General features: G+C 25.4%; 1 protein-coding gene across 1 annotated transcript; it reads right to left on the bottom strand.

The window, feature by feature from the left end:
• Window positions 1-619: 619 nt before the first annotated feature.
• On the bottom strand, window positions 620-23,241 carry LOC132927659 (ionotropic receptor 93a). The gene is made up of 19 exons (XM_060992238.1): window positions 22,332-23,241; window positions 22,102-22,254; window positions 19,996-20,100; window positions 18,474-18,623; window positions 18,271-18,385; window positions 16,853-16,961; window positions 16,618-16,779; window positions 15,323-15,490; window positions 13,886-14,098; window positions 13,544-13,650; window positions 13,205-13,271; window positions 13,063-13,140; window positions 12,502-12,657; window positions 11,400-11,562; window positions 10,091-10,314; window positions 1,973-2,165; window positions 1,825-1,903; window positions 1,065-1,219; window positions 620-999 (listed from the first exon to the last, which is right to left on the bottom strand). Exons 1-19 carry the CDS (start codon window positions 22,444-22,446, stop codon window positions 905-907), a joined length of 2,607 nt encoding a protein of 868 aa, XP_060848221.1. The 5' UTR covers window positions 22,447-23,241; the 3' UTR covers window positions 620-904.
• Window positions 23,242-23,421: the final 180 nt, after the last annotated feature.

A 23,421-nucleotide genomic window follows, 5' to 3' on the forward strand; every position in this document is an offset into this window, starting at 1 on the left:
CCAGTCTTTTTTTGATATTTTAATTTTGAAGCAAATTCTTATTACAAAATGATTACAACTTTAAAATACATTCTTCATAACTTCAAAATATTTTTGAGATTCTGATTTAGGGATAATATTCTTACATTAAAATGTTTTATTAGGTCAAGTAAAAGGGATATTTCTGGACATTAAATTTGGTATGATAGTTGTTAGTAAGGCAGTCGACAGACCAGATACAACCTCTCAGTATTTTATTTTAAGAGCTGTGAATTTAGATTAAATAATATATAGTTCTATTTTTTAATTGTTGAATGTAATTATTCAATTATAACATAAGTATTAAATAATTTTAGGAGACTATAAAATAAATACATTTTCATTATTACTACTAATTCTTTTGATTGTAATCTACATATTATATACTTACCAATCAATATGACTATAAAACCGTTGGTGTATTTTTCCAATCAAAAAAGTGGTCACAATATATAATTATTAAAACAATATTTCCAAAACAAAAATATATTTCTATGAGGTATTATTATATTTATAAAATTTTTATTACATATGATTTTTAACACATTACTTATAATTCATAAATATTTGTTGATAATTATTAATTATATTGTAAATTTTTTTTAGATGACAATGTAGTATCGCATTATTTCACTAACCGTATACGAAGTTATAAAATAAAAAACCTTTTTACTTATCTTGGTGATATTACTGGTAAAAAAAATCATCTCAAGTAACGATTCAACATGAAGAAATGGTATTTATAAATTATAATTTCAAGATAATATTATATATAAATAAAATTATTTGTATATTTATGTGTTTAATTATTTGTAAGAATAATTACCAATGTTATCTATTTATTTTAATAAAAAAAAAAGACTATTGAACCTACAGTTGTTTGATATCAGTTTATGAATGGTGTTATTACTATTTGACGTCGATTTATGTATTTGTCTAATAAATATTCAAATACAAATGACACCATTGATGATAATACACCTTAAACAAATCAATAAAGAAAAAAGTTATAATTAAATCATTTGTGTTTAAGTAAGTAGACTTACCCAATAATAAAACAATAAACGATCCTTGCATATCATCTAAGTTTACTTTATGATTTGTTACTTCTAACTGTGTGTTAGTCCAGCATTGGTCTTTTTTGGGTAAAGTGTCTACCAACCATTTGTTTATGAGACCAACCTTATGCATTTTTTTAATCCTGTGATAACATTAAAGGTTTAATTATTAAATACTCACAAATCATTCATTTATATTTACACTTATCACTTAGAAATTAGGTTCAAAAATGTACTCTAATAGAACTAATAACTAATAAATAAACGGGTTAAGTATTTAAATACCTTTTATTATTTTACTAAACATTTTTTAAATTTTTTAAGAGTACTTGAAACATTTATATTGTGACAGAAAAACTCATGTTTATACATATGTAAGCTCATGTTATTTTATATATATATATATATATTTATTTTACAATTTGCTTAAATTTAAACTAATTTGTTCTTGATAGAAAAATACCTGTAATGATTGTTTATATGCATAATGTAGGATATATATAAACACTAAGCAACACAATATTTACTATTAGGTGAAGTATGTGAATATTTATATTAGTAATAATGCAAATACACATTTGTATTTTTTTTTTTATGTTTTATGACCATTATGTATTATGTTTGATTAAATCTTAAATAAGTGGATTTTATTCTTTACCTTAAAAAACATTCAACACTTATTTCAACCTTAATCCACGTATAATATTTATACAATGTATTTTTAACTTAATTATTGACTGATATTTACTCTCTGTTTATTCTGCTAAGATAGGGGCTTTCTTTTGCCAACATCATTGCCAATTTTTCTTCTGCAAAATCTTCATGTCCTGTAAATCACTCTTAAAGGTTATGGTATTTTTTATCTACAGTTTAAAGTAAAACATTGTTTAGTTTACCTATAGCAAAGTCACATCTATTAGTTTTAAGAAAATCATTCTTCATAATGTACATCAAGTTGGTTCGACGGTGAATAAATGCATGTTTACCAGATCTTACCCTTTCTATTACCGGCCGTGATAACCCCTCCAAGCCCTCATGATGTTCTGCATTTTTAATTAATTCTTTGACCATCGTATCATCTGGTAATAACTAGTCAAAAAATAAATCAAAATCAGACCATTAATAATATTAAGATATTAATAAATCTAACTTTATAGCAGGGTCACTATCCATAATATTTGATATCTTTGTGTATTAAGAAGAATTTCCTCAATCATTTAGAAATGACAATAAAAGCAAATTTTGAAACTGCAGACATATCTCTCACTTTAATTTATCAACATTTTTTTTAAATGCCTTAAAAGTTGGTTATTAGAGGCTAGAGCTCTTAAATAAACATAAATCCTTTTTTAATAAACAATTAAATTTTCAAAGTAATTTATTCATTATTAACTAATAATGTATTGTATATTTATATAAAACTGTCAAAATTATTCAATATATACATAACAATTTAGATAACAAACAACATATTCTTGGTATTTTTTAAATATTAAAGAGCATATTTTAAATTAGGTAACCATAATATCCTACTCTTTAACTATATACCATTGTGGGTATAAGAGATTTTGTGCATAATTAACATAAGTATACAGAGAGTAAAAAATTGAAAATAACTACAATAATGAACAGAAAATACAGTACTACTTTAGATAATTATTATTTATAATTTATAATATACGAGTACATTAACAAATTGCTTGATCATGATATTCCTGAAAAAATAATTTGTTATACTAATGACACTATAATATTAAAAAGATAATGGTTATTAATAATTAATGTGAAATGGCTGTGGAAAGATTTACCATTGTTGAAATTGACTACGCAATAATTCACTTAAGATGAGTATGGAAATGATGTTCATTATGGTATAAAAAAATATATTAAATCAAGATAGGTATTCACAAAATATTATTATTCATGCCTGTAGTTGGGATTTGTAATAATAATGAAAATTAAAAAAAAAAATTGTAAGTGTAGTGTGTTAAACAGTTAGTTCTACAAAGTATCTTGGTATATTCATTGATAGGTAATTTAAAATGTGATGTACACAATTATTACAGTAGAGGCCGCTTATAAGACTCGCGGATATAAGGTTCAGTCGCTTATTAGACTCAAAATCGTCTGGAACGTACGGACGTATCAAAATACATTAAAAAAAAAAAATCGGTTATAAGACTCAACACTTCGGTTATAAGAATCAAATTTCATAAAATAAATAGCAGAAAATAAACTTTTTTGGTTATAATTTAGAAATAAATTGGTATTGAAAAATTAAATAATATTCCTGTTGATTATTTCTAGTTTCTGTTGGTACCTTATAACGTATAATAATTTTTATCGCAGATAAAAGTTCATATTTATCGCAACGATTATCGTTATTATATTTTCGGAATATTAGAACAAAATAAAAAACAAACTAAAATTACAAATTTTTTTCAAAATAAATAATGAATACATTATACATACATCCTTTATAATTTTTTATTAATGTATAATTTTTATAATATTTACCATTGATTATAAATACTATAGATAGCTCACTGCAGTACATAATACGCTGCGCCGTAATTACTCCCAATAGAGAGCGCTAAGGAATTCGGCCTATAATAAAATAAAATAATTATTTCTAATCGCCGTAATCGTCACCGCGGACAACTGTTGTCGTGCGTCGTCGTCAAACATCGTCGGCGGCGGCTTCGCAGACCGCAGTAGCCAGTAGTTCAGCGATTGCATTTACAGACGTCGTCGCCGCTGGCGGCTAGGAATCAGAATACAAACCGTTCAGCGACGAGTTCAGACCAGCTAATTTCGCCCGAAATTTGCTCACATAAAAAGCTTTTATCTGAAATTCGATTTCCTACTCGCTTGTGAACATTTAAAATACTTTTGAAATACGTCGAAACTAATAACACAAAAGTAATAACAAAATGAATAAACTAGAAGGATTTCTTAAACCATGACTAAAATATTTTCATCAACATATTCAAAAATCAAGTGTTTAAAAAATAAAAAAACTAATTAAACTCATTCAAATGTTTTTTGATTTTACGACTAATGCAATTTGTACACTGGAAATAATAAATACATCATTACCCTGCAAAATAAATATTTTTTTTTACTGTTATTGACTTATATTCCAACTGTGACACCGTACTTACGCCTGTGACCAGTGACTAAGCGTATTTTACAATTTATTGTTTTATTAAAATTTAACTTCTAATAAAATTCAAGCAAAAATATCATATTTTTTTCATAATAAAAATACAAGAAGAATTGTAAATTAACAAAACAATTGAGTTTATTTTCAACTTTATTTACCTATTATTTCAAATCTGTTTATGTAACAATATTATAATAAATTACTTATTTTGTACACTGCATACATAACAAAACATTAATTACAAAATTATAATTTACCTATTTATTTATTTATTTTTAAATATTCGCAATTTGGCTGCATTTTGATAACTTCGCTTTCCAAGGTTTGCATTAATCCACTTACATTCCTTATAAATGCGTGTCCTAAACAGCAGCTGTAAAATAAATTCATAGTGATCTTTACACGAATTTTGTAAAACCAAAAAATGATTATTTATTTGTCTTTCGGCTTTATGCAAAAGTTGTTTTAAAATTTGCTTTGAGCTCTTAATTTTAGGAAATGTATTTTTAAATATATTTAAACATATTGTCACTATTTGTGTTAGCTCATCAGATGGAGCTTTTAAGCCTTGTGATTGTTGCACATAATCGAACACCTTGTGTATAATTAAAAGTTCTTTTTTGTCAGCTAAGTGTTCATTTGGTTTGATTAAATTACAGTTGGCACAATTAAATTTATCAAAACATTTTTTTGCTAAATAACCAGAAAAATAAGTTATTGAACACGTCTCCAGTGATAAGTCAACATCATAAATTCCTTCATTTGACTTTGAACTATTGTCAGAATCGGTTGTTTCGTGAACATAATTTTCATTTGACAATTCACCGTTTTCTGATAAAATTAAGTTTTCTACAGGAACATCCTTCAATACTTCAACAGTTATAAATTCATCGTCATCCGATTCACAATTATTACAACATGTTGTCAAACATTTCATCAAACTATATGTACATATATGCCCAAAACAACAGCGAAACGTGCGGGCTGTGGGGTTTCTGTTGTAGCCATTTTTTTGTCGTATCACTGAAAATAGATTTTCTAATATATCTTGCGTTAGTCGATTTGTCATTAAAAAATTGTCTTTATTTGGCCGATAGATTTGCATGTCTACTTTTTCTTGTTCGTATAGTTCTAAAATAGCAGTTGTCGTCCAAATTATTCCAATAAAACAAGGGGGCGTACTGATTTTTTTTGTCTTATGGCATACTTTTACCGCTTCTTTAAATAATGCTTGTGCTTTTTTCAAGTTGTCGAACACTATTGAATTTTTAGGACTTAAAGGTCTTCTGTTTGGATTTCGGTCATATAAATTTTTGCTGTTTGCCGAATCAAATATATTATTTATGACATTAATAAATTCTGAAGTATGTAGTGCTGTATTCGATTTTAGTTGCCCAGTAGCCACACATGTTTTTATAGCTGCAGATACAGAATTACTCAAGAGTTGGATTGCTAACTTGCAGGACATTTTTTGAAAAGGGTTAGGAGATAGATGAGTTGGTGTTATTTTGGTCATAGCTCTTGCTGTTTTACTTTGGCTGTCAATTTCATACGTTTTTTTAATATCATTTATAGACACAACTTTATTGCCAATTTTAAAATCACCAGATAGTAGATTATTTCTTAAACTCTTGATAAGATGTGGCATATCGTAAATAAGAAATAATTTTTTGCCACATATTTCAGTTGAAGGATTATTTTGAGATGCACCTAGCAACGAAAACATCCGACGATTTTGTGTCCCTTGGTCACATAAAATGCAAGTGGGCAATAAACCAATATCCACAATTTTTTTGACGCAATTTTTAACAATTTCGACTAAAGTATCACCTTTAACTCCACTGCCAGTAAAAAAATATGATAAAGGCAATTTCCAATTTTTGTAAAGACCACGAACCATAATTACTAACGCGTGAGAACCAAGTTTTTCAGTACGTCCCATATCACCTAAATCCTCAAACCCTTCTATTTCGTCCAAAATCTTGTTATATTCTAAAGTTTTCATTATAGAAACTTCATCTAATAGAAGAACACATTTCTTTTCATTATAATCCATATTTAAAACTTTTAACCTTATTTGTTCTAAATATTTGGCCGAAAATCCAGTGGAATAGTTAATCGACCGTAGCCAACGTGTCACTGTACTTATAGCCGGCAATACAATTCCAGTCCTTCGCATGTATTTATAAGTCGAAGGTGACTTATAATATAATGATAGCGCAACTTTTTTTTCATTAGCTGACCAAGGTTTACGATTCTTGTGTAACAATTGCATTGATACTAAACTTCTTGAGTTTTTAGATGAAAAATTAAATGTTTTAAATAAATCATTCACATTAGATTTCTGCTTTTTGTTTGTTTTTTTCTGTTTTAATGCCGAAATAATAGAACGTTTTCTTTTTAAAAGTTTTCGAATCCTAATTAACTCTTGTTGAAGTGCGCTTTTTTTTGGGCTTTTTATTTGTCTCATTTTTGGCATAGGGCTGGGATAATCGATTAGTGCTGAGACCCAAGATTTAGTTGTAGGTGTAGCTATTGAACTCGATGGACTGTTTTCAAAAATTAGTGAACCAGGTGCTCGAATATTTGAGCAAGAATCGGAAACTTCATATTTACGATTTGGTGTCATTACTTTCAATGTTTATGGTGAAGGTGTCAACCCTTAAACAAAATGATTTACAAATTAAAAATATATACAAGAAATATTACCGAAAACTTTGTAATAATTCTTCCAAAATTAAACCAAACGCTTTAAATTTTTTCACAACATTTAATTGAAAAAGGTGGGCAAGTGGATGTCGCTTTGCTGTACAGTAGGTTACTGAAATGGATGGAACTAAATTTGAATTCAATGATATAATATTGTTGTATACGAAAAAATATTCTGAGCGAAGACGGTATGTCAGCCTATAATATTACTATTAATAGGTAGACATAATATTTTATGATATTAAATTTTTGTAACCTACTGTACAGCAGAGCGACACCCACTTACCTGCTTATTTTAATTACTATGATTGATAATTTTCGAGATTTTGTTAAATTCTAACTTTAAAATTCATGATTATAAAAAAAAAGTTTGCCTATGTATTTTTAATATTTTTCAACTGCTATTGTAACAATATATCAGGAGCCTTATATTAATTTTGACGACAACTAAAATTTATTTAACATTATATAGTATAAATAATATGTTGTGTAAATTAATTCGAGTGTCTAATACGGTTGTTCGTCATTGAATTAAAACAAATTAAGAAAATTGCTACATGAGAAATCGGGTGAATATCCAAATGTTGTAAAATTTAATTTGACTTTCATACAGACATTTTTTTTTTTTTTTTTGATAAAGCTAGATGACCTAACAATGAATCTTGTATTCAATTTTAAAATCTTAAATTTTAATGGAAAAATTTTATGAATTTCTAACTCAAAATAATTTGCATATTTTAAAAAATTTAAAAAACACACATCACTGTAAAATCAATAAATTCATCACTTCACTCTGAATCTAAAATTTACAAATTTTTAAAAATTAAAAATATAAGTATGGTAAAATAGATTTTATCATACTCGTGTTGTTGTCATTCTTTAGTACCAACTAAAAATTAACTATAAATTTAAATTATACTGACCTTCAAACATTTCATCTGTAAATTGTTGACGACGATGTCGTGATTTTTTTGGTGTCGTTATGATTGTTTCATCAACTTGTGTGTATGCACCTAAAAATAAATAAAAGTGTCAAAACAAATGAAAATACACAAAAATATGATTTTTTCTTACTTATATATTTGTTTGGTACTGCATTACGGTTTAGTCGTGATTTTGGGTCTGTGGGATTAGAATAGGCATTTTTTTCGAAATGAGATGAACATACAAACTTCTTTTTTAACTTTTTAGGACTTAGAGATTCTAGTTTAATATTTCCTAAATTAAAAAATGTTTTTCCATATTATTGCAGATTTTATTACCTATATTATAGATAAATTACGAATGTTAATTACCTACTTGGCTACTTACCAGAATTAATTATCCATATTTTGGACCTTTCTTCGTTTGATGGAAAAGGATGAAATATTATATTTGATGTATTTCTACGTGTATTTGTGCAGTTAAAATATGCACATTTGTCACTAGACATTGTAATTATTTGAGAACAACACAGTAGAAATGACGTATAAATGATTTCAAAATAACATAACAAAACACAATTCTATAGTTATTACGAGATACTTAAGTAATAAATATAACAACTAAGTCTTCAAAAAAAATTGAATGATCAACGAGTATCGTTCAATTTGTACGTCCGTAATGCGCATGTTTTCCGCATGTGTACTCAGAATAAATATAATATAATTCCAATATTTTGTACAAGCGTACAAGCACTGATTATAAATAGTAAATAGTTTAATGATACTATTTATAATCAATGGTATAATTTAAAAGAGCCGAAAATACTTCGCATTGAGTGTAACGTGAAGTCTATTGCAGGTATAATAATATTTTTATTTATGGAATAATATTTCAATTTAGAAAATATATATGATGATTGATGACAATGACTATAATATAGTAAATATTATGTGTAAATGCGTAATGTACTAATGTGTTTTAACAAACAAATATACTAATATGCATACTATAACCATAAATATGACTATACAATAACTAATTAATATATTTTAATAATTAGGGACTAATTTAAAAATAAATATTCAACCTATTTAATGGGGTGGAGGGGGGGGTGTTACCGTTTAACTTACAGCTTACATTGAAAAGTGAAGACTATAAACAAACATTAATTTTTACTTTGACAATTACTTTGGTAATAATAATACTAATATTTAGTATCAATGTTAATAATCAAAAGTTAAATCATTTTTTTCAAGCAGTTGTAGGTAATGATTTTCATCAAAGAATCACATTTCTGGATACAACCATATTTAATTAAATTGTTAAGTTCTATTGTTATAATTGTAAATTGTAAAGAAAACTGTACTACTAGCTGAAATGGAAAGGGTACATTTTGGCCAAAAAGGAGGCCACCCATCTAGAATTATATTATTATGGATAGGTATTTAATATTTATTATTTTGTAATCCTTGGTAGTGCGCCAGTGTAACGACAAGTTAGGTACCAAGTTTACATTATAGTATTATACGAGTATTGTCTAATGTCTTAGTAGACGCTCCGAGAATTAAAACCAAGATAGGTCAATATGTACGTCTGTCTCTACAGTGAAAAATTCAAGACTAATCCCTACTCCTATGAACTATACTAGCGATTATTGCGGTACACGCCATAACTAAATATCGAGCGGAGCGCCCCGTAGCGTTACTCGCCATTCAGCGCGCAGCGTATTTTGTACTGCAGTGAGCTATCTATAGTATTTATAATCAATGTATTTACCTATTATAATTTTAGTTTTTTTTATCAGGATTATTAAATTTATTCAATAATAAGTATGTAATATGTAATATATGTTAAAGTATTAAAATTAAAGCAAAATATGTAGTAAAATAAAATTTATAAATACGTAATTAATTTTTTTTCCACTTCGCCTAAGATTCATTTGGTTATAAAACTCACTTTGAGCTGGTCCCAAAGTGAGTCTTATAAGCGGCGTCTACTGTATATTAATTATTAAAATGTTGCTATATTTATAAGTCTCTTAAATATATTTTTAATTTAAAATTTAAAATATTAACCTACAGTACATCAACCAATCTATCCTAACTTCTAGAATTAATTATACCTATTAAATTATATAATATTTAAATATGTAGGTAAGTATTTATTTTAGCTTCCAATAACGGCAGTCACAAAATATTTTGAAAAAAATTCTTACATTAAGTAATGAATGTAAATTTGATGTTTTCGGTATTCCCCAAGAATATCCTTGAGGTTTACGAGCCATCAAATCGGCCACATTAGATACCATTGTATCCATTTGAGGAAACGTCAAATACGCTACTAAGTTTCCACTATAAGTGGTGACGATGACCAAAACGAAAAGCCACCAGGTGCCGACTACCAATCGACCACTATCCGCATCAGGTAAATGAGCTCCTCCTAGTTGTTAGATAATCAATATTTTATAAGATACCATGATAATAAATTATATTGAAGATTAAATAGGTATGTGATTTTCAAAAATGAATTATATAATAATGATTTACTTTTTGGCGTGTTTTATTAGGACCGTATTTTTACAAATTTCGAATAAATCAATACTGAAACATTGTAGTAGGTACATACATTATACATTAATACATTGGCGCAACTAGGGAAGGCTTAGCCCCCTCAAAATGTATTTTAGCCTTCCCCAATTTTTTTTAATTATTCAAGATTTAATAATAATTTAAGCATAAAATAGTGAGATACATCTTATGCAATATGACGTAAAGAATTATTCGAAAGATAATTTTATAAATATTAAAAATTATTTTGCAATATGAAATTTAATAATACTTTTATCTAATGAATAAAATGTATTTATGTGATCAACGGCATTGAGGCGGACTCCATCCAATATTTTATTTTTATTTTGGTGATTAAAAATGGACAAAAAAAATGATTAAATAATAAAAATTTTAATATACTAAAAAAAGTATCCAGTCGTACTCGTACAATTGTTACTATTAAAAATGAAAATAATCCAGACAATTCTCCTAGTTTTTTGGAAAACATGAGAGTGAATAAATTAAATTAAATGTTTATATGTGGGACTGCGGTCCCTCTAATATTTTAGACCTAGTTGTGCCAATATATTAATACCTAGTACCTACCATAATTTAAAGATTCTATATGAGATAGAGGTATTTAATATTATATGATAATTGATAAAATATAATATTACATTTTCTGTAAATTAATTATTATTTAGAACCTTGGTTTTAGGAATACTATGCTTTATAATCGCTGAATTAATTAGGTACCGAATATTATATCCAACATAGGAAATATTATGTACAGATACAATTTGTCCGATATGGCGATATACAAAAATAAATAACTTAAACTTTTGAGAAATTCTGGTTACAATTATTAACGGTTATTGGCTAAATTAGATTAGAATTGACTTTTAAAATCTACCGATATACGGCGTTAGGTATTCTGTGGTTAGGTACCTAATTAAAAAATTTTATTAGACTTACCTTGTTGTAACAGTGCGCCGTAAACATACCAAAAACAATTTAATGGCGAGTTAAGACCTCCTTTTCTTGTTATACTGTGATATTCATAGTATGGACTAAGGATATGAAATACATTCAATATAGGCCCCATTAAACCAACCACAATAGCTATGCACAACCAAGTCTAAAAAAATAAATAGGTTTTTAATTTAAAACACGTTTAATTATAGTCATAGTAAATATCCATGGAAGATATTTAATTTGGATAATAGTCATAATCTTATAAATGATTCTGTGATGTGTTATTTATGTTATTGTTTTTTTTTATAATTTTGAGATATTATCAGCAAGGTATAGAATAGGTTTTATTCATACATTTAATTAAATCATAAAAATCTATGCTTAAAATGTCCAAACAAGGGTTTATTAAAGGTATACATAATTACTAGGTACCGACCAGTGGCGTCATTAAGAATTTGTTTTAGGGCGGAGGAATATTTTTTTTTAGTAAAAACTGTAAACTTTATATCATTTTCAAAAATAAACTCTATTAAAAACACTATTATTTGTAATACTATTATAACTGGACGACGTTACGTTAAAACACAGAGTAAACAATATAGTTGAAACGATTTTTAATACTCAGATACCTCTATTCATTTTCTCACTAACAGTTTGAGTTAGGTACCTATTTTATTAATCAATAACCATTAACCAGTAAAATACCATTCTCCGTTGATTTAAAACCGTTTCAACATCGTCTTATAAATGTAATAATTGACACAGATAAATTAGCCATAAAAAATATGGTAATAATATGATAACCAGCATTTTATAATTTTTGTTAAATGTTTTTTGCAACTCGATATGGTCAATCGGTCGAAAACGATTTAGTACCTATAAATATCATAATACCACCTAATCAATTAGTATAAAGCCTATGGGTAGGTAATCCACAAATATTTATCTGAATATATATTTCTACTGGCTATACGCCCTATAGTGTTCTCGTGGAACTTATATTATGATACTTTTTAGATGTACTATTAATTATTATTATATCAATAATAAAAATATTTCTATAACCTAGGCAAATATAGTTATATTTTAGTATTGACGTTACCAATAACGTAAACGGAGCAGTAAACAACAAAGCTCGGCTTAATTCCTTTGGTCTAGCCACTAAAATGTGATGTGGCTCTAGACTTATGTGTGTTGTATAGTTAAAAAATATCTGTTTTGATTCTTTTACAGCAAATGCAGCTGCTGCAATGAACACCTGATTTGTGAAAATAAGCAATCAATTAATCATTATATACTACATATTATAAATTAGTATATGTATAAATGTATAATATAGGCAAGTGGCATCTATATGATATATTATTAGATAAGCAAATAAAAATTATATCATCGCATTTGTTTTCAGCTGTAGGTCTGTAGCTACCTACTAGCTTTATATAGATTTATTATACGTACTTTAATTCTATGAAGAAATCAATTTTGTACTTGTATATATATATAATAATGAATAATAATGCAATACATTTAAATTAAAAATAAATTATACCTAGTAACAACCAAAAAGAATAACTTTACGACAAATGCAAAACACCCTAACTACAAAAAATTTAAAAATCGATTTAATAATGTGTTTGAAAGTCGATTTTTATTTGAAACTCACTCTTTCGGATCGAACAAGGTCTATCATTTTATCCCATATTGGTTTTGAGACCACAGCGTCATAGTCGCCTAAAATATTCTATAACATATATCGTTCTATGATTAGATATTAAAAATAAATAAATTAGGTATAATTGACTTACATTTTGCGTAAATAAAGTTCTCGTAGTATTCGTTTGGTCTGAGTTAGATATGACAATGACATTATAACTACAAAATATTAATTGTTATTAAAAATCTGCTTGTTAAGAAATATTTATGATATCCACTAAAACCCGATGTTTTTGAAACACTTAATATGTAAATTATAAACGATATTTTCTAATTCCTTTTTTATTTCTACCTAACTTGTGTATACCTATAGTTACGTAGACACAATACATAAAACTGATAAAACTTACTAAAATATAATTTTTCAAATTTTTTCCATTTCATTATTTTACAATATTTAGATAAACTACTAATTTAAAACTTATACTCACGTAAAATTTAATGTTTTTGCCAATTGATCGACAATATCGAAAACTAAACCACTATAACCTATTAAGTGTCCACTTCTATTAAAATTTACGATTTGCCAAGGTGGAAACTGTAAAAACATTACAAGCCTTTAAGAATATAATGATATATTAATAATTTTTACCTAAAATAATGTAGTTCGTCATATTATAATAAACCTATCTAAATAATTAAAATAAATCAATTAGTATGTGTATGTATAACATTTTATTTGAAAATTGTATTTGTTGGACCATTATTAGTCATTTGAAAAATTGGAGATTCAAAATCTTGTATTAAATATTATAAATTCGATTATTACTTACATTAAAAGTAGCAATAGGTAATGATATCCCTCTGAAACCATTCGCCAAATGTAAGAAAAGTGGTTCAGTTAGCTTTAAACCAGTTTTTGTATTCCAATAACCCACCGGAATAATATAACATCCATGACCAAAATACTCTTGGCCCCACGTAACACCAGAATCAATGTGCCACATTGGACATGTTTCACATACACTCGATTCGTTTAAACGTAACTGTGAACAATATTATACAAATTTTTGTTTTTAAGGAACTCGAGTTTGTATTTATCATTGCCCATTGGTCTTTAGATTAGTATAAGTATTATTTTATTTCATATATTATTAAATATATATATATATTTTGTTTTGTTGTAAATGTAAAAATTCATAAATGATAAACTACCATTTTCTATTCCTATAAACATACTGAGGAAAATTTTAATGAATATACTGCCCTGTTTTTAAAATAGTTTAAATTATACTACTGAACATAGCTGAATTAATTTTTCTCTATTAGCAATTAAGTATCAACATATTTATTCGCAAAGAGTATGAGAAATGTTAACACAATGATGGTTTTATTTTTCAAGGGAAAAATGGATGGTCTGCCTACATTGACACTAGGATAATTATTATTTTAATTCCTTAACTTGTAAATACTAAAAATAATAACTTATGTCAATTATTAATTGTCAATATTTTTTGCCATGGTACTAAATTCGTATGCATATAATATGATATTGTGCTAACTGCGCATGTTTCATATTTGATGCACATGAGCACATCAATTTTTCGTAACCATTTAAAAAAAAAATTCTATGTAACCAATAAATTGTAGTTATTCATTAGTCATTATGACTATGTACGTAATTTATGAGATTTAAATCTTGATATACCTACATCCTACGTATACGTTCACAATTGACAGTCAAAGTTGTAAGTAAATATAGGTATAAAGAGTGTAGTTGATGAGTGATGATCGATAATAATCATTTCTTTTTAATAACTACTTAATAACTACAGCTACTGTATAGAACGTATTGTTTTTATTTATTGTAAAATCTAAAATAAAAAGTAATCTTAGTTTATACAGGGAAAATGATCTCACTAAAATTGAGGCGGTTTTCCATCTATCGAAAGTTTTGTAAGTGGTATACATGGCGGTTTAGTTAAAAAAATACAGGAAACACTGATAAATATTTAATTATAAATTCTTAAAAATAATAAAGTAGGTAATTTTTGAAAAATATTATTTTTTCTGATTATATATCATATTTTTAATTATTTTACGTTTAAAGTGTACAACTGTCTACATGTTTATTCAATCATATTTGTTAAATAACTCGATTTGAGGAATTCTGAAAATGTATAAGTTGTCAAATTGTATACAAATAATATTTAATATTAAATATTAATCACCAATTATTATTATATACATTTTCTTAGTTATATTGTTACCTTGATGAACGACACCATCGATTGTCTCCTATCAGTTTTTGATGGTCTAATTTCATCCCATTCTTCTTCCGATACTCGTTGTGATAACTCTATTTCTTGTTGAATCAATGCACTGAAGGCCATTATGAATACAGACATTAATTCATCAACCAAACATAACATACCACCCTTTAAATGTATTATAATAAAAATTCTATAATAAAATATATAATATTTTTAAATAATAGAAAAATACAATTTAAATTATGTATATATCTATATAAAAAAAGTATTGTTAGCATATTGTTTAACAAAATGTGTGTGAAAGACGTAGAAGGATAGTATTAAAAATGTTTAGGATTATCATTGAATTGAACACTTAACTAATTGTTTAAAATATAGATGTATATCGAATATGGAATGTAATATGTAAATGATGATATAGTATACTAGTATAGATACCCGAACTGAATGATTATATATTTTTTTCAGGTACTTATTTGAAAAATACTAATTCATTGTATCAAATACATATATATCTATAGATTTTTTTTTTTTGATTTTACAATGAATGTTTTACAAATTAAATGTATGTGTGTTTTTTTTCATATGAAATAATAGAAATGTTCAATGACTCAATGTATATTTTACGTACATACAGACATAATACGGTTATTATGATAGAATACATTAGTATAAAAAAAGATTTTATGATGCCTAATACTTTTCAGTAGAAATATATTAACTTAGTTCTTGTTTTATGTAACTGATTTTTATAACTTGTTAAGTATACTTGTGATATTCAAGTAATTAAAATATATTAATTTGTACATACGCTTTTGGTTTAAAAAATTGAAAAATAACAATATTACATTTATTAAAATCACAAAAAATGATGTTGTATAAGCAGACAAAAATATAGCTAGGTACCTAAATGACTGTAAAATGAAAATAACAACTAAATTAATTTTCAAATCTAAAAAAAATGTAATCATTGGATTTATACCTAGTTAAAATGTGTCTATTCGGGTTTTTATAAGTATCATCATTTATTATAATAATAGTATAATACTATTTAGTATTTACTATATTGTACGTCACATAAAGCTTTAAATAATTCGTTAAATATACAAATTGATATTTTAAATTATTTTATTCAACTTTAATTTTTTTATTAATAACCTATTTAAACGTGATTTAATATTGTTTTTTGAGCGTGCTTCTAATATTTTTACAAATAAGTAACTAATAAACTAACGATCATATTATATTATTAAAGATTTTTATTTATTATAATATCATCATTATGAACTTACAATACATTTAGAATCTGTTTTTGTAGAGTTGTAAATAAAAGATATGTTTTCTCCTTCACTCAACAGACTTGTAAATGATGATATATTACTTCTAGACGAATCTATATCTGGAATAATAATTAGCCAACTATTTTCAGCAGTCATTAAATTCAATGATTTAGCCTAAAATTATTAAATATACACTGTTTATACTCAAATATGCAATGTTTTATTATTTTAATATAATAATTCTTACCACATCTAGAATTAAAGGTACATAATGAATGCTAACAATGCAAATATAATTTGAATTCATTTCACTCATTTTTAAGAAATGTGAAAGCTCCTCCATAAATAATTTCCTCCTTAAAATGTATGAAAAAAATTATTATTTGTGTGAACCGTGTTAGTATATAAATATTATAAATCGATTGCAAAAAGGATAGTGTATTATATTGTAATTAGTTAAATTTATCTTAATATTCAATGTGTATTTAAAATTTAAAAATGTGTTTAGTAATTAATCTAATATAGGTACCTATGTGTAGTAATTAATTAAAAAAATTGTACGCTACATTGACCTTTATATTCACTTTTTATTGGGCATCTTGTCTATCCAAATAATCAAATATTAGATAATAATAATTATTCATTATTGTTATATTGATTTGTCTAATTTTAATTGATTTATTTGTTTTAAAATTATATACCATTCTTTTTACGAAGGTACACGTACGTCGCTATCGTACACTAATGGTCTTTTATATAACAACATAACCGAATAAACGTTTCAATGGCGTTAAAAGTTAAAACTAGACACTAGTAGGTAGTATAGGTACTATACGACAATTATTATTTAACATGACCTATCTCTTAAGCTTAACATTGCATTTGATGTTTAACAGTTTAACTATTCATTACAATACTTTTCAGTTTGTACTATATTCCAAACACCAACTGCATCAGATTTTATATCATCCGATCATCCGAATTACCGAGGTTAATTGCAAATTGTCCCATATATATTAGATAATAGGTATTTATAATAGGTATATAATATTACCGTGTACAATTTTATTTTCTATTAAAATAATTCTTCCATTAATTTATAGAATAAAACTGCTGTTAAGTATAGTATAGGTACTTATAATGTATTAACATTTTTATAAAAAAAACATTTATCAAAATAAAATAAATTAATAAAATAATTAAATAAACCATATATCAATATGACAATATACCTGAAGGCTGAAATACCTAATACTTAAATTCCTATAGAATACTAAAATACAATAGGTACTTTGAGAGACATGTGAATGATAATATATATCGCAATTTTAAATTACTATCAAATTTAACACATCTGGCATAATATATTAATATATATTATATAATATTTTATTATGTTGAATTACATTTGTATTTTAAATAAATAAAATTATCAAGTGTCCATTATGGGATCTTAATTTTAATATATCTTTAAATATATAGATATCCTACTGTATTACTATAACTATAGTATAGATTAGGTATAGGCTAGTTTAGGGCTAATGTTAAATATGAAAATATGATAGTCATAATATAATATTTTAATTCAAAAAATACTTTGTACTGAGTAGAGTTTATTGCCTTATTGGTAAATAATATTAAAGTAGGTTTCAATATTCTTAATACCTTTTCCACTCAGATCCTTGAGTAAATATTTCAAATATAGCTACGGATGGTGATAAAATATTACTTGAATAGTGCTTTGTCAATGAGGTAACTATATGTTGTACAATGCTATCACCTTAAATAAAAATATATTAATTATTCTATTCATGTAAAGTGTTATGTAAATTATTCTTATTTGTATTAATATAGTTAAAGAAAATTACCAATAGAATTGTCATGCATTAAAATTGCTGATTTCCATGAAAATGCGTTAGACATTCTTAAATCCAATATCATTTGAGATAGTTCCGAATGATGGGTAGTCAAAGGAATAGAAATTGCCTCATCGGTTGGTAGTCTAGGGCAGTCAGTGTCTAATAAATTATTAAATTATTATTTTTTAAGCATAGGTAATATAAAAACAGGATATAATGGTCAATGATCTGCAGATATTGAGAAATATCGTTTCATTTTATCAATTTAACATTTTAAAGCAACACGATGAAACATTAGTCATATATATATATATATATAGTACACGGAAACTCGTTATAAATGTACCTATTGTAATTTATAATATTGTATGGTTTACTTTAAGTATATAAAGTTTATATTTAATAAATAATTAGTAAAGTATGTTTTGACAATTTTAAAAGCTCATAAAATAAAGCTTATTTGCCTATTTTAATACACTATAATGTATTATGTACATATACGGGAAATTTAATAGTTAATGATTAATATAATCGGATATTTGGATATACGTATCTATAGAAGCTTACATTATTAATTATAGATTAAATATATATAAAGATTCAAAACTCTTTGGCAGTCTATTTATTAATCGTATACCTACAGTACTATAAAGAGTATATATTATAGGACTTTAAAACAAATTAATTATACAACATGTCACGCACTTATGTTGGCTTTCCGTCTTCAATTTTAAGAGGACATTACGCCCACACACGAGTTTCCGTTTTACAAAAGTAGGTACAAATTAAAATTATTGTATAGCAAATTTGCGTTCATAAAAATCCATTTCGTATTGTTAGATACGAAAGTAAAAAATAATTATGGCTATTACTCGTATATTATTTAAAGATAAGAATATTATCTATCTTCTATCATTTTTTCTTGATATTTCAATTTTAAAGCAATTAATTAGTACATATGTAAAATATTAAAATTTAAAAATAATGTATAGTCATAATAATTTGCTTTAAAATTAAAATGACAAAAAAATCCAACAATATTTCTGACGGCGAATTTATCAATGACTTAAGTACTTGTAATTCAATTTCAGTACTCAATAATTACGACCTCAGGAGCGATTAATTTTTTTTTTACAATTGTTTTTTTTTTTGTTCATTATTTCAACTATTATTTTTTGCATGTCATGATATAAGTAATTTTCAAAATATTTTGTCACTGTATTGTATGTTATTTATACCTATTTAAAATGTTTTGCTATTTTTAGTTTTTTTGATGTATGTATGATATAATTTATAATTTTGCGTAAAAAAGTTTGATTTAATTCCTCATAAATCCTAATATGTTTTCTTACCGAAAAAGTTTCGACAATATTAAGTCAAAATTATTTTATGGTATTCAACAAAATCACAAAAATTATAAATTACACGAATGCCTAAATATTTAATTAAAGGTTTAATAAAAAAAAAATGTTATTTAATATTTAAAATTTTTTACTAATTAATTATGTGAATTATTAATTGTATACATAACCTGTTACTGAAATATACAGTAATCCGTGAATTCCTTCGAATTCAGCTTTATAGTATAAATCCCAAATATCTTCACAGTATGATACAATGAAGATCGAAACCATATCTGAAATTAAAAATAAATTATACTTGTTTTCTTCATTATATAAATTATAAATACATCTCGACATCGACATCGACTTTCGTGTACAGTGTACAGCAGGCACCAGCAGCCCGCGACCCACGGTTCTCATAACTTTTTTTTACAGCCATCATGATGGTGTTTAAAATTCTAATTTTATATCTCAAATCGTAAATGTAAAGACGTAAAGTATTAATTTTATGATTTCAATTCGTGGCTGTGGTTGTTATATTTTTACAATATAAGCTACAAGCCTACAAACTTATTTCAATAATTGTTGTGAAGTTTATAATCGAATATACATAGTAAAATAGTAACAATATATGTCATCGTCATGACATAATATTACTATTCGATTAAGTCAATTATGATTTATGACGAATGCGTTTCTGATGACTGATTGTCAATATTGAATTTTTTTCGAGCTATTGTTTTTAATTTAGTTTATTTTTAAACTTACTAACGTATAAATATTTTTCGAAAATTTTTAGTTTAAATCAAATAATTTTAAGTGTATTATAATCATCAATATTCATCATTAAAAATTACAATTTTAAAAAATCGTAAAGTGTGTGATGATTATCGTAGACGTATACTCAACGAATCGTGGAAGGATTAAAAATTTTTTTTTATTAAAAATAAAATTAAACTGTTATGATTAATTTACCAAAAAACTGTAAATTGTCAAGAATATGATGATGATGAGTGAACAAAAGTTCATAAAACTAATCTTATTTGTATTATTTTTTTATTTAGTTACTAAAAAGGCTGATATACCTATTATTATTTTAATTATTTTTATCATAACATTTTATGTGATGTTCTTAATATATTTTAATTTTGTTTTATTTTATTTAAGTATTGGTAAGTTACCAACAGGGGATGTTATTTTATTTTATTTTGTTTGTTATATTATTATATTTTATTCTAAAAATTAAAACGTTTAAATACATTTTCAAATTGTTTTTGTACATGTTCATTATTTTTTGATATTTTGTGACTTCATTACCAACAAACCATATCAATAAATTAATATGATTTGAGTCTTCAGTGATTTTTAACAAAAGAAAAAAACAAGGTACTTGTGGAAATAGTGCATTTTGATGAAAATAAATTTGTTTTTTTCTCCAAAAGTTGCTTATTCCAATAATTTATTCATAAGGGAATTATTCCTGGAAAAGGAACATTTTGTTTAAAATCAATTTCTTTAAACTTAAAATATACTAAAAAAAATTTAGGGAGAATACTTTTGATATCGGAAATGAATTTATCATGTTTTTTACCACCTATTTTTCAATATATCACATGTTATCTAAATCATTTAAAAACTAGAAAAACAAAAAAAGAGCTGTCCTGAAAATTAGAAAAATGAAAAAGGTCCGTTTTGAATCGAAACTCCTCAATTATGAAACAGTATAAATTAATAAAAATATCAAAACTCAAAAATTACATAATAGGTAAATTATATTTTTATATACTTTTTTTATTCAAAGCAATTTTAATAAAATACATTTTTCTCTATTAATATATTTTATTTAAATTAGTTAGATAATAAGTATAACTATAGGGTATTAGCGTGTATGGTAATATCATTTATTTCAGTTTTTATTACGAATATCAATGAAAAAATGATAAAAATGTATGGCTTGCTAAAAGAAAAAAAGTTTCCAACCATTGATGTACACGTATAATTTATAATTACATTTTAAATAAATAATTGTTCGCCCAAAAAAGGTTACAAACTTGAAAATGTGCTTCTAAATATACAATTGAAATTCAATCATTCTTTCGTAATTCACATTCTATTGACTACTATTAAGTATATAGATTATATATTTTATATTATATTATAGTGACGTGAATAAAAATGTTTGCAATTTTTTATGTATCTTTGGGATATAGCTATATAATACCCGGTTAATAATAGTTTTAATGAATTAAATTGTTCTGTTAATAGTATAAATATACAATTTTACTTTGCTTTACCTCTTGATAGTTTGATGTTTGTTTTTGTATAAATTTCGACGGACACTCCGGCTTGTTTAAATACATCTTGCTTTAATTTTTGAATGTGCCCATCAATAGTATTCCAAATTTCATTATTTTTATTTCCAGCAAACTTTGGATTTATGATTATAGCTGAATAAAATAAAATAATTCACATAAACAAACAATAATTATAATTAGTATTATAATTTTAAACGAAGTTTACTTACCAACTGTGTCGTTATTCCTTGGACCAGTGTCAATGTTGTAAATATTGAGACCATTGCAAATTGTAATGAGCATAATGTTGTGTACAATAATATATACCGTGGTTAAGATCATCATGTCTGGGCAACTGCCTACCGTTCTAAGTATTAATTTTAAAAACCTGAATCAAAACTGCTTTTGGCACTATTAGGTAGGTTACCTACTATCCAATATATAATCGAATATTAAATCAAATAACTGTCGGTTTGTCATATTTAACTTCAATAGTTTCTATAATTTTAATTTTCGATATAATTTATACTATGATTGAACACAAAAGCAGGTAATAATATTATATATCATACATGAACATTACCAACGATCACGCGACATAGCTCGTAGGTTTTGCGAAGGTATACCACACACGAATGTTAGTTGAAAAAAATTAGTCCATCATAAGGGTAGTTTCGTTCACCTTTAGAAACTAGGTCGTGTAAATAAATAAACTGACAACCTCTTTAATGAGCTCACCAAACAAATAAATCATTAATATAAATATAACAGTAAGGGGATAATTTAAATGTGTTATTGCCTATAACTGGCTATAACAGTATCTATATTTATACTATAATATATGTACCTGCTATAAATAGTGAATAAATAGTGAACTTATACAACTATTACTCGTTAGTTATTACAAGTGTCAAGTGTTATATAACTTATAAGAATAATCGACGCTATTTATAAATCCAAGTGTATAATATATTATATTATAAGGCTAAAACACTGTAATAATTACTAGGGCCCGAAGTTAATACTAAAAGTACTCTACCATACTATTAAAAGTAGTATTAAAAGTATTTAGTTAAAAATTCATATCTAAGATTAGTAAGATTTCAAATCTATAAACATATTAATAAAAAAAAATTTCACTCGGTCAAAATGCAATATAAGATATACAAATATTAATAGAATACATATATACATAAGTATATTTAATCAGTATAGGTACTATGTAGACTGATAAATCGTTTTTTACTCAGAAGTCAGAATCATTTTTTTGTGTGCTATAATTTATCATTGAACTCAAGTTTAACACTATATCATAATGAT

Source organism: Rhopalosiphum padi, chromosome 3 (genome assembly GCF_020882245.1).
Source record: "Rhopalosiphum padi isolate XX-2018 chromosome 3, ASM2088224v1, whole genome shotgun sequence".
Taxonomy (NCBI): Eukaryota; Metazoa; Arthropoda; class Insecta; order Hemiptera; family Aphididae; genus Rhopalosiphum; species Rhopalosiphum padi.

Coding starts and splice junctions, on each gene's coding strand:
- LOC132927659 (XM_060992238.1), bottom strand. CDS start 22,446: ATGATGATCTTAACCACGGTATATATTATTGTACACAACATTATGCTC. Junction 16,780..16,852: donor TACCTTTAATTCTAGATGTG/GTAAGAATTATT, acceptor TAATAATTTTAG/GCTAAATCATTGAATTTAAT. Junction 10,315..11,399: donor CGGCGCACTGTTACAACAAG/GTAAGTCTAATA, acceptor TCTAACAACTAG/GAGGAGCTCATTTACCTGAT.